This window comes from Amblyomma mixtum, chromosome 2 (genome assembly GCF_055824585.1).
Source record: "Amblyomma mixtum isolate Tamu chromosome 2, ASM5582458v1, whole genome shotgun sequence".
Taxonomy (NCBI): domain Eukaryota; kingdom Metazoa; phylum Arthropoda; class Arachnida; order Ixodida; family Ixodidae; genus Amblyomma; species Amblyomma mixtum.
Genome location: NC_143013.1, coordinates 175,056,954 through 175,070,414, shown reverse-complemented (window position 1 = coordinate 175,070,414; position 13,461 = coordinate 175,056,954). Strand labels below are relative to the sequence as shown.

Here is a 13,461-nt window from a genome sequence, read left to right as displayed (position 1 = left end):
GGTTGCCGTCCAGGTAGACAGCGAGAGGAGAAGGCGACATGACGGCCATCCTCCGAGGCAGAAGGAGCAAAAGCTCCTATTTGGACGGGGAGAAGCTCAACCCGATAGCCCGAGCGTGAGTTGCCACCGCGTCCACGCCCGCCTGGAGAGTGCCCTCGATATCGCCAAGATTGCCGGTGGTCAACCAGAGGATGATGTCATCGGCGTAGAAAACAGACAGAGCCGGAATAGTGCGCAGAGCACGTGCCAGCGGGAAGAGGGAAAAAAGCTTAGAAAAAAATACACTTGAGGGTTTCTTTGCCGCAAATGAATGGAACGGGGGTTTCTGAAGGGGCTCTCCGATTTTGCGATTGAAATTTGCTGTCTGAAGTCAATATTCACGCATTTAGAAAATTTATCTTAATTTCTAATTAATAAATAGCATAACAAAAAATTGCCCATAATGCGCAAGCCGTTTGGTAGATGTATGTAAGTGGTTTCGCTGGCCTGTCTCAAATATTTTATTTTTTAACTCTTGGTTAAAATTAGCGGGGACACCCTGTATAGTAAAAAATAGCGATATAAAGTGAAAATGAGAGCTACTGATAGTGACAGTTTGCACTAGAGATAGTGATAGTGATGGTAGTAATAGTGAAAATGGTAGCTGCGATAGCGATAGTGCGGTATATGGGTAGTGTTAGTGATAATTATAGGTACTGATTTTTAGTGCCAGAGATTGACAGTAATAGTTCTAAAGATAGATATTGATAGTGATGAGGCCAATGATGATGATACCGATAGTGATGAGTGGTGATAGCGGTGGCGATGATAGTGATGATGACAGTTAGCGATAGTGATGGTGACAGCGATTATGGTAGTGATGATGATGATAACGTAAATTTGCAAATTGGTTTTGAGGAAAGGTAATGACGCAGTAACTGTCTAACATATGCTGTTGGACACCCACACCGCGTCGCAGGGGAGGGGATACAGGAGGGAGTCAAGAAAGAAAGGACGAAACAAGTGCCATAGTGGAGATCTCTCTTCAGAATCGACCAGCTGGGGACTTTAAGGTGCACTGACGTCGCACAGCACACGGCCCCCGTTTCCAATGGAAAAAATAAAAAATAGAAAAAACTAAAACGATAACAATAAAAGACAACTAAATAAAGCGAATAAAAATAAAATCAAACAAAACAAAATGGTGAAATAAAGAAATAAAATAAACACTAATTTCCTTAAATAAACAATTTAAAGAACAAATTACTAGAAAATGATGAAAAATACAAATAAAAGTGGACGAAGACAGGAAAGGGGAAGGCTTTCATATTTACGCCCTTAAGCAGACAATTGTAATCCTGTAATTTTTCTCGACACTCAAGCAGGAACGCAGGTGCCGTATTCTATAAGCGGACAGGGTTGTTAGACATAGGAGAGGCCTTTGCCCTGAAGTGGGCGTAGTCAGGCTGATGATGATGATTCTATAAGTTATCCATTTCAAGTGGCCATTTATCGTTCATCTGGTCACTAATGATTTGACCACCGCTGGTCTACTGTGATTGTTTATTAAGGTATGCCCACGGCTGTCAAGCACCTCTGGAACGCTACCCGGCCGTTGGATGGTTGGCGACGAGTCCTCATTTTGGCAGCCATTGACTGCATTATGCAGACACTGGTCAAGTGCACCGCAGCGACAGGAACTGGCCACTAGCTGCCATTGACTGCAGACTGAAGCCAAGGGTGAGTGAGGCCCGGCAGTCCTCTACCTAACTAATAATGGCTCGGTCGCTTTCCACAGACTCTTGAGAGCCGCGGGGATATCTGAGTGACAAAGGTCAGCTGACCAGACGGACATAAAATGGCCGGTTAAGAATGTATAGCTAACAGAATACGCCCCAGTACATCTGCGCGCACTAAAGCCCGGAGCCCTTTGTTCGGTAATTTCTATCACAGGGGCCCAAAATAGATTGTCGGCACCTAACGTTACGCTTACTGGGACCAGTAGCGTCTTTTATATGTTGAAAACGGCACCACGAATTGAAAGTAGGAGTAGAATTTTCTCTTACCTCCTGAGTCTTGCGGTAGATGTTGACCAAGTTGCCGATGCTGCGCTTAGCGTAAGGCAGCGTGTCCGAAATGCCCGCGTAGGTGTACAAGTTAGCCACGACGGCAAATCCAGCAGCCGCTCTGCAAAGAACAGTGAATAGTGGATAAGAGTACAGTGCGTACCTATCATAGATTTTCTTCGATGATTCAACGATCGATCCAGTAATAGTTGACCATTCAGTACAGGAGTTAGAGCTAGGAGCAAGGAACCTGTTGTGTATTATTCAAGGTGGTCCCCATTACACCGCTTGTTTCAACCTGGACGCTACATTGCATGGTGCGATCAGCTGCTCAGGATACATGCCATTTTTAACGTTTATTTTGGACACTAATCAGCAGCAATCTTTCCCCTTTAGTGCGTGTGTCACCACCACTGCAATGTGTTAATCAAATAAATATTTTCTAGCTCAAGCTCCACCGGCGATAACTGACTGCACGCAAGCTCTGTTATCTCTCGCTTAGTATGCATGCTATGTTTGTTCTCTCTGTGTAGGAGCTGCGAGTTAAAGCACTAGTCACAGGGAGGTTTTCTGTCACGCTAAAAGAAGCTGCCATCTTGTGCTGTTAATAAAGCCTTTAGTCGCTTGCACAGAAATAATTAGTTTGGCCGCAAGTACTTGCTCCTTGCTACTCTAAGCGTTGACAAAAACTCAAGATATTAGAAAGGAGTAGGCGCCGTATGCAGCCTTTAATATAGTAAAGAACCGTCGTGCATTCGCGACCTACACATCCAAAACATCGACGTCAATCAATTCGCGACGCTCCGCGAGGAACACAGAACGTGACATTCTGTGCCTCGCCCGCGCTGTAGCAGAGGTGGTGGTGAAAAACATTTTATTGTCCATCAATTTTTTTTTTACAGATAGGTGATTGGGGTAGAGCCTTATTAGCCCTTTCCCCTCACAATACTAGGTGGAGCCCCATTCCGGGGCCCCATTGGCAAGCAACGCCGCCCATATCCCTTTAATCAAGGCCTTTTAGGCATTAAGGTCTTGACAGCCGAGCAGGGCCACCTCCCAGTCCTCTCTGGTGGGATAGGAGTTAGAGGGGATAGATGGGTTTAATTGACACGCCCAAAACCATGTGGAAGGTGTCAGAACTGACACGCGCCATCAATGGATGTGTTGAAATGTTTAAGCACCACAGGGCACAGTACAGTGTTAGTGAGAATTTTGATGAGGAAGCGCTCGTCAACGAGATCCAGTCCCTTACAAGGGGCCGGGTAGCCCCGGTCCTCATTGTAGCAATCGGTGATGTGTTTGAAGCTAAGGGCTAGATTGTCCGATTCGGAATAGGCTTTCAAGAACAGGGAGATAGCCCGGGTAGAAAGTCCGAGGGCAGCCTGATCAGGAGAGCAAGCTGCCGGGCTAGTTGGTGAACCATGTTAAATAGAATTCAGCGCAAAAAAACAGACAAGGGACGAAGAAAGAGACACACAGACGTTCACGAGCGCTCGTGAATGTCTGTGTGTCTCTTTCTTTGTCCCTTGTCTGTTTTTTTGTGCTGAATTCTATTTAACAGCCTGATGAGCCTGTTCGTTTCCCTGGAGTCCCTGGTGACCGGCGTCCCAAATCAGGTGGTGTGGATTTGGATCTTCGCATCGGCAGCTATATTGCAGTATGCGCCAGGCAAGCGGGTGAGCGCAGCCCAGCTAATATTTCCGACAGGCCCCTCGGAAGTCGGTGATGATGTGTTTCGACTTGGGATTAGTGAGAGCCAGAGCAATGGCAATCTCCTCTGCTAATTGTGTTGCGTTCTAGGCTTTGAAATTGAGCCCGATAACTGTGTTTGTGTTGTGTACGACTGCGGCCATGTACCACCACCCCTGTGGTGTTGGCCTGCAAAGTCCACGTAATATACGTGTTATTGGTTAGCATAGTATCGCGCTAACGCTTAAGCGCGCGCCTAGCGACGACCGCTATTGTCTTCTCTGGACATGTTGCGGGGAAGGGTTCGGACCCGGAGGACGCGTCTCCAGGGTTCTGGCACTCTCTCCCTTTCCTCAATGTGGTAGTCGTGTTTGATGTGTAGCCGGTCCAAGAGGCGGCGACCGGACGTGGTCTGTGAGAGACGCGTGTATTGGCTAAGTGGGCTTCTCGAAGCTGAGTGGCGAAGAGCAGGGAGCACTGCAGCACGGACGGGGCTGAGATTTTCCAGATGCAGCATCAATTTGATTGACGCTGATTTGCGCCCTCCCGCCAGCGCGATTTTTGAATGGCGCGAGAAAATTGGAAATTAGTTGAGTCACAGCGGTGAGGCTAATCGCATTTTCAAAATTCTAAAAATTGATATGGATATTACTGATGACTAGCCACAAACATCTTATTTCAAACACGTGCCCATCGGTAACAGTTAAAGAATTAACTATTATAATTTACTTAATCACTTTCGTTAGAATGATTCGCCTGGTTTTTCACGTCCGCTAACATTGGCATAGCTACGATGCAAAGTTTACCATTAGCTCAAAAATTCTATTTTTGAAAACTACTGACAAACTTCAAAGAAACACCTGGTTTATCTGCTGTGGTTGCAAAGTAAAAGATGACCGGCGCGAAGTCTTCTCCCTCGCCATTTGGAAAGCATCAATGAATTTTCCAAGCAGGTATAGGATAAGCTCAGCTGAAAAACACCGAGAGTGCGTGGAACTCAACGCAGCATAAAGTATGCCCCGATTATTACTATATATTTTGTAGATTTTTGTGCATGAATTACGAATACGGACTCGGAGACAACAAATGGGCAGGGGCGGAGCACGGAGCACTCGTGTAAGGTCCGTTAGCCATTAAATCAACACCCTCCTTCAGATAAACGAAGTTTAGAGCTCACTTCATATGATTCATGGTAAAGCATAGCCACAACCATCTGGGACATTTATCAGAAAAGAGGCATTGCTTCTCTATAAGTCGCACTACACATACTGGAAAGCGAAGCTTCTTTCTAGATTCTTATTCCCAGGAAAACCTTTAACATAAAGAAAACATCGCGTCTAACATGCCGTTCCTCGGCGTGCCACCGCGCAACTTTTAGCGCATGCGCTAACATTCATCCCTCCCGCGCCTCTAGAACTTCGACACCTTCATTCCACTCTCCAGTCCCAGCCACACAAGGACGAGACACCCAAAGGAATACTCAATCCAGATGACGTGACCACCACGCCTGACGACAAAGCCCTTACGGGACGGCGAGAAAGACGATGACACTCCTCCCATGGCGCTCTGTGCGCCTACCGCACATCGGCATCGGCACCTCAGTGATCGACGGGTATGTGGCTTCATCTCATAAAGTCCATTCCACCGTCTCATCAAATTATTTGGCAAAGAGTTCATTCTCTGACAAGCGGAGCTCGACTAATCAAGAGGGGTGGTCTGGATGGTTTGGGGATTGTTATCAATACTACGACGACCAAACCTCACAATTCGACAGATTCTGTCATATGTGTCATAATTGATTTGCTCGGTTAAGTTACCTTTCGATGGCATGCAGCACCAAACCCAGTGACTTGCTTCATTGGGTAAGATAAACTGCATTCGTTAAGATAAGATTCCTCGTTAAGCGCCTATAAAATTAGCATTCGAGGTGTGCGGACACTCGTATCTTGTTTTCGAAACGTGACCAACATGTGTGGGTCAAACCAGGTCCTCGCTCACACTAAATGACAAGCGTGGCCCCGTAAACGCTTGTTGCCTCAGCGTCACAAAATTCGGAGCCTATTCGGAAAGCCGGCGCAGCGCGGTGGTGGTGAAAAACATTTACCGTGCATAACATTTTTACAGAGAGGTAATTGGGATAGGCCCTACTGGCCCTTTCCCCTAACAATACTAGGTGGAGCCCCATTCCGGGGCCCCATTGGCAAGCAACGCCGCCAGCGTCCGGTGAACCAAGGCCTTTTGGACCTTTAGGTCCTGACAGCCGAGTAGGGCCGCCTCCCAGTCCTCTCTGGTGGGGTTGGGGTTTGGGGGGGGGGGGGGGGGGCGGATAGATGGGTTTGACCGACACGCCCAAACCATGTGGAAGGTGTCAGCCACCTCCCCACTGCACTCGCACGTGCCATCAAAAGATGTGTAGAAATGTTTAAGTACCGCCGGGCACATCACAGTATTAGTGAGAATTTTGATGAGGAGGCGCTCGTCAGCGCGATTCAGTCCCTTACAAGGGGCCGGGTAGCGCCGGTGCTCCTTCTTGTAGTAATCGGTGATGTGTTTGAATGTAAGGGCCAGATTGTCTGATTGAGAGTAGGCTTCCAAGGACAGGGAGATAGCCCGAGGAGAGAGTGCGCGGGCGGCCTGATCGGCCTGATCGTTTCCTTGGAGTACCTGGTGACCGGGGGCCCAAATCAGGTTACGTGGAGTTGGATCTGCGCATCGGCTGCTATATTCAAGTATGCGCCAGGCAAGCGGGGGAGCCCAGCCCAACTCCGAGTTCCGACAGGCCCCTCGCGAGTCGGTGATGATGTGTTTCGACTTGGGATTAGTGAGAGCCAGAGCAATGGCAATCTCCTCCGCGTGTGTTGCGTTGTAGGCTTTGAAAGTGAGCCCGTTAACTGTGTTTATGTTGTGTACGACTGGGGCCGTGTACCACCCTCCGTGGTGTGGGCCGGCAACGTCCACGTAATACACATGTTGTTGGTTACCATAGTATCGCGCCAACGCTTCCGCGCACGCCTGGGGACGACCGCTATGGTCTTCTCTGCACATGTCGCGAGGAAGGGGTCGGACCCGGAGGGCGCGTCTCCAGGGTTGTGGCACTCTCTCCCTTTCCTCAATATGGTAGTCACGTTCGATGTGTAGCCGGTCCAAGAGGCGGCGACCGGTCGTGGTCTGTGCAAGACGCGTGTATTGGTTGACTAAGTGGGCTTCTAGAAGCTCCCGGAATGTGTTTGCAGCGCGGAAGCAATCTCGACAGAGCGGGCCGTTAGAACAGTCGAGAAAGAAACCCCGCAGAGCGAACAGCTTTGTGTGTGTTGCTGCCCTCACCACCTCATTCGCTGGGGTGGCGCCAAAGGAATCATGTGCGCGCGCGCAGTCGATTATTTGTGAAGGTTTGAGTAAATTTTGCTCATTGTCGACGGAGAGGGAGTAGGCCTGAGCGTGCTGAATGATACCTCTCCCCTTCGCTCGCGCACCGGCGGCTGCGCATCGCAAAAAGGAACTGGAAGTTTCTGGAAACCGGTCTTCGCGCCTTACCAATCGACCGGCGCGAAAATGAAAATGAAGTTGTAATGTTAAATTTTTCAAAATTCACGTTTGGCTCCGATATTTTCTCTTAATCCTATGAAAGTTTTCCTGTTTATGCCACTACACCTTGGCCAATCGTCCCATGTCGGTATGTGCCGTTATAAAGAGGATGAAGAAGAAGAAGAAGAAGAAGGAGAAACTCTGTATGTGCGCGCCTCTCTTGGCGCCAAGGACGACCTTACGCGGACCGCGCCTATATTTGAAGGGCGTCTATCAGCCCGAGCCGCTGTTCAACCTGCAGAGAAGCACGCCCACTCTCGACTGCAGCGTCAACACCACTCGCCCAGCCAGGGACCAGCGAGGCAGCCTGTGCCAACCTGCAGGATGGCTCTGTAGTGATCATCAAGTCGTCGGACATTCGCCGTGCCCGGTGCACGAATCATGTTTTGTTTGTATACCTAGCTCTTGACGGAAGCTAAAGTACAGCCTCCCTGATTTTTAATAATATAGCGCGAGCGTCGACCAAACTGCTGGTCAGCGCCTTATAACGGCGATAAGCGTGCAACAAGGCGAGAGTTCGCGCACGCGCACGAAGGCAGAGCGTCGTCTGCTACGCTGTTCCGAGCACGAGGACACACGCCCTGCCACAATATCAGTTCGCTAAATCCCGCCACGTCGTAGAGCGCATGCGCATGATTAATATGTGATACTTTCTTTCCTTTTATTTTTTCTTATCGTAACTTTGCATCGCCAGGCTGGCCTCCCGTAGTAGGCAAAAAAAAAGAGGGAAAGAAATCATGTCTCATGCAGTCTCACATATTAATCATGCGCATGCGCTCTACGGCTTGGCGGTATCTAGCGAACTGATATTGTGGCAGGGCGTGTGCCCTCGTGCTCGGAACAGCGTAGCAGACGACACTCTGCCTTCGTGCGCGTGCGCGAACTCTCGCCTTGTTGCACGCTTATCGCCGTTATAAGGCGCTGACCAGCAGTTCGGTCGACGCTCGCGCTATATTATTAAAAATCAGGGAGGCTGTACATGCGCAAGTTGCGTACAACAGCGGAAAATCGACTGCACTGTGCATGGAGTGGCCCATTTACGACCTCATCCCAGACAAGGCAAAGGAAGCAATGTTGCTGAAGGCTCCAGAAAGAAGTCGTCCCCTTAGCAAAAACTAATACGTTTGGAATATACGGTAGGCTATTTAAATTGTATTTTAAACATATTTTGTACTCATGAATACACTAAAAATATGTAAGAATAAGTTCCTAAAATTTCATGCTTGGTATTCGAGATATATTTTTAGAATATGTCAAAAATACCTCACCTAAAGCATACTTCGAGCACTTTTCAAATACGTCAAAAAACATGTATGCAGTTTTAGCATCTTGTCAGTGTATTAAAAGTGTACTTTCGGAAATATGAAATTAATTCATCCAAAGTATACTTCAATTCTATAAACCGGCAGTCCTTTTAAAAGTATTTGCAGCACACTTCAAGCCACCGTTCAACAGTCGAGTTTCGGGAAAATCGCAAAAATCGCGTTTCGGGAAAAGGCATTTGCGTGTTGTCAACGTATTTGAAGTGTACTTCCGTAAATACGCAATTAATTCGTCCAAAGAATACTTAAATTCTAGCAAGTTGGCAGTCCACCTTAGCATATTTGCAGCACACTTCGAGCTGCATTTCAACAACCTAATGCTCGAAATCGAGTTTAGGGGAATCGCATTTCGGTGTTGGCAATGTTTTTAAAGTGTACTTTCGTAAACACGCAATTAATCCGTCCAAGTATACTTCGATTTGAACAAATTGGCAGTCCGCGTAAACATATTTGCATCACACTTCCCGCTACCGTGGAACAATCTAGAGCTCGAAATGACGTTTCAGGGAACAGTGAAAACTCTCCCTTTCCTGTCGTCCTTTCGTTGCAACACAGTAATCATAGCGCGGGAACAACGCAGGACAAAGACGAGACCGGACGAGAACGCCTGCGTTGTTCCCGCGCTATGATTACTATGTTGCAATGAATAACCAACCTGCCCAAGCCTTTTCTGTTCTGAACTCCTTTCGTTTATGTAACTTCTTGCAGGAAGGTAATCACCACTTATTTACACAACGTGCGGAGAACATGATAGCATGATACCGGCAAAGGCGCCTTGGGTTTTTCCGGGCCCGAATATGCAAGCGAAAAGGACCACGACCGGCGAGGCCTACCGGCTCCCATAGACTCCTGTGTATCTTTTGGTTGACAGTTCGACTCCTGACCTAATTCTGACGCAAGTTTCGACTAGCAATTGTATTCTAGATCGCCTTCCGATTCGAACGCGACCAGTAGGGCACTTCTCAGATAATTTTTCGGCCCACAGCCTTTGCGCAAATAAACGCCTCACTGGGCAAGATAGTGCGTCACTTTCGGTGGGTATATATAGGGCAAGCCAAGTGTGGCTTTTGTCGAAGCATTTGATGCTTGCTGCGGCACTTCTGTAATGATTTGCTGTGTAGTAGGTATCTTTGCCGTTCCCATGCCGTCACGTCACCTTATAATCTCATGCACATTTTGGTTGACGATAATTGCGCTTACACAATTTGTAATTAAGTTGAAGCATTGAGCCGAATCATTCTGTAAAATCCACCTTTTTAATCAAAAGTATTTTTATTGTATTAAATGTATATTTTTAGTGTATTTCTAATGGGTATTTTTAGTATATATTTAATGCATTATAAATATGCTAAGCGGGAAAAAATGCACTTTTCACGTATTTTAAATAACATTCATGTAAGGGATCGTCAGTGTACGCGGGGTCATTGGAACGCGGCTGGGGGCGCTCAAAGCGGAGCGTCTCCTTTCTCGGAACGCGGCCGCTTGCGAACGCGCCGGGAAATTCGGGTGTCCCCCCGCCCCGCGGTACCGATTCGCGCACGTGCTGGCACGAATGTGTATTTGTGTATTTATTTTGTGGTGGAGAGGGTTCTTCACCTTACGGGAGCTGGAGGGCTGGTCAGGCTCTCCCTAAACCAATCATGTGAACATTGTAACATGATTGGAAGCCACGAAATGTAGGCCGGGCCTTTAGGGCTTTAAAATCGGGCCCCGGAGCTGGAAGCGGGGTTCTGCGCTAAGGTGAGATGCTACGCATCTTCGGCAACGCCGAGTAGGGGCCTCCCCTAGTATTAGCCAGATCCACCTTTTTGGTTGTTTGTCTTGTTGCCGTTGTACCTAACTTGTATATTCTGTGTATATTTGTATATAAATCTTCAGTTATTGCCTTTTTCATCCCTGCGCGTGAACTCATCGAGAGACCGTCTCTGACGGGGCACCCCTGGTGCGAAGATCAAGCTTCAGTCTTCAAGTTGGAACAAACCGTCTCTGGCGGTGCACCTCCGGTGCGAAGAAAGAAGATAAAGAACCTGTGAAAATTTACTATTCAATATAATATTCGTAGCATACTTAGCAAGTATTCGTATTGCAGTTTAAGCATAGGGACAAAAAATGAGAAATAAATATGAAATTAATACAATATGTTTGAAATGCATTTTAAGCACATCCTCTTTTTCGCTAAGGGCCAGCTCGAAGAGGAATCTGATTCCTGCAAGTCGGAATGTCGCAGTGATCGCCACGGGAAAACGAAGTGGCGAAGAAAGCGCGAGCATGCTTGCTCAAACAAAGAAGCAGTAAAGGAGACACCTAAAAAGGAAGTATTGAAAAATACGACGGATGAACGCTCCACGGAATAAAACCTGTTTGCAAGAAAGGTGCGGCGTTCAATTAAAAAGCCCCGCGAATCCGCAGGAAACGCCACAGAGTGGCCACAGCGAAGTAGGAGCGCTGAGAGAAGAAAGGAAAAGCCGCACAAGGACAAGCGAAAAGAAGCTCTCAGGAATATCTGCCAAGCTCAGCTTAGGACAGACCGTAGACATGTTCGCCGTGTTGCTGTGCGCATTGCTTCACCTGTCTTTAAATTGTACTGGTGAATTCTGCAGGGATGGCGTAGAGATAGAAAATCCGCCTCGCGTGCAAGAGGGCCAGGATTGAATCCCGGTGCCGCGAAATTCCGCCGGGTTTAAAAAAAAAAATGTCCCTGTTTCCATGGAACTGCATAACCAGTCCTGCATTGCGGAATGTTCTCGGTGACCAGAACCGATACCGCAATCCCTCGCCAGAACAAGATTTGGTCATTCTGATGTAGTACCTTCTATGAAGAAACCAATTAATCCTCGGCCCTAAGTCCCGATCTGCTGCGGAGGAACTGACCAATGTGGCGGTCAGACCTGTGACGCAGTGGAGTGCTAAGAATCCCTGGCTCCGGACAGGCATCCATGGAAACTGGAACCGGCAACATTTAATTCTAGAACATTATCCAGTCTTGTAGGAACTAGTGGTTATGAAATGGGTTGTCATAGGGCTTAGTGAGGTTAGGAGGACAGATGAGGCGGATACAGTGGACGGGCACATACTGTGCTACCGCGGACTAGCGAAAAGACGAGGACTAGGTGTGTTATTCCTCATCCATTACGATATAGCTGGCAATATAGTGGAGGTTTTAGTATTAATGCGAGGGTGGCAGCTATCGTAGCAATAATCTTAATCGTAGAGGATGTGGAGATACTCGGACTGTTGCAGTGCTCGCTGAACAAAGTGTGTTCCGGTTATTTGCGTCTCGCTTGTATTAATGCACTTTAGGTGCAAGGCTTTTGTTGTGTTATAATCTCGGTCGACTATTACTTTGCGCGAGTTGCATTGTGTTGTAAGCCACTTTGTACGTGCTCTTACGAGTTATTGTGAAATCCTCCGTGCAGACTTTTCGCTTCATTAAGATTGTTTTTGTCAATGAGTAATTGCTCTCTTATTACAAAATCTACTCCACCTTGGGGGATTCCCCTAACCATTTGACCACCACTGTTCCTACTTCGAATTATTGATCAATTCGCTATCACCCTACCGCCAGCTTGCCGTCCCGGTTAACTCAATTGGTAGGGTGACTGCTCCGGTGTAGCGGTGGTCCCGGGTTCGAAACACGGACCAGGGCGAATTTTTGTTTAACTGCTGAGTTTCTGAGGAAGTTTTCCAGGTTTCTTTTGTAGCCGTGTGGCTGCGTTCGGGTGGATGTCAACGAGTAATTACTCCCTTATTACAAAGATTGTTTTGTTTGCGAACCTTTAGCGCCGACCCATTCTCTAGGTAAGCTGGGCACCAAACTACCAACCCCCTTGTCACTTGGTAGCTGGTCTTTGGCTGAGCTTCCCACGCTGAATCGTGGACACCTCCTCTGAGACCGAGACCGCTAACCCCAAACGCTCTAAGGTTGTCTGGAGTGCACGCGTAAGCGCGAAACAGGGTGGCAGTGAGCAGCGTTCTTGCAGCGTACTCACATCATGAAGACGCAGCACGCCCCGAGGGTGAGGAAGCAGACGCAGCGCCAGCAGCGATCATTGTCGCCCTCTTCCACGTTGCTGGCTCCGCCGCAGGCACCGCAACAACAACGACACGTCAGCAGGCAGCAGCCAACCACAGGGAACACGATGGCAATGGCGAGACCCAGCGACAGGGCGGCAACCAGCCCAGGGTACTCGCGCATCGCCTGCCAATAGTGGCACATCGCGGCGTCAGTATGGCGTTGCACAGCCACACCCTCGGAAAGATTCATGGGACACATCGCTGGAAATGCCGCGTATTTAATCGCTCCCACATTTATCGCCGTGCACACATCCACATACGTGTTCGCAAATTCTATGCTAGAGAATGTCACACGGGACATTCTCATGAACGCTCACTCCCATGTGGCTGACAACTTCATCCCACTGGAGGCGAACGCGAAGGATGGCGACCAAGGTCACTGCTACGTTGGAGAAGCGAACATCGTTTCCGCAAAGAAAGTACTCTACGCGGCTAAAACAAAAAAAAAACAGCTTGTGGCTTGCAGGCTAAAGGCGACACTTTGCTCAGTGGAACAAAGCTTAATCCAGGCAATGCACTTTCGATTTAAGCTAAATGCTCACCCAAAAATCTGCGCATAGAAGAATCTTAACTTATTGTACCAATTACAACTTTCGCCAAGCTAATGGCTGCCCACGTCTTCTCTAGTAGCCAAAAACTTACTGCTGCATCCACTGATCAGTAATTATGCTTGCCGTACACTCAAGGACATGGCCGTAAGGGCCATGTATTTCATGCAGCGGACACCTAAGTTTAAGAAATTCAAG

The 13,461-nt window shown here is 48.0% G+C and overlaps 1 protein-coding gene across 1 annotated transcript in view; it reads right to left on the bottom strand.

The window, feature by feature from the left end:
* LOC149361706 (uncharacterized) overlaps positions 1 to 13,461 on the bottom strand; it is a 79,368-nt gene that overhangs the window by 51,659 nt on the left and 14,248 nt on the right. The window contains exons 5-6 of the mRNA XM_089568130.1: positions 12,631 to 12,839; positions 2,046 to 2,166 (exon numbers count right to left, since the gene is read on the bottom strand). Coding sequence (XP_089424256.1) covers positions 2,046 to 2,166; positions 12,631 to 12,839 — 330 coding nt within the window. The remainder of the gene's footprint in view (positions 1 to 2,045; positions 2,167 to 12,630; positions 12,840 to 13,461) is intronic.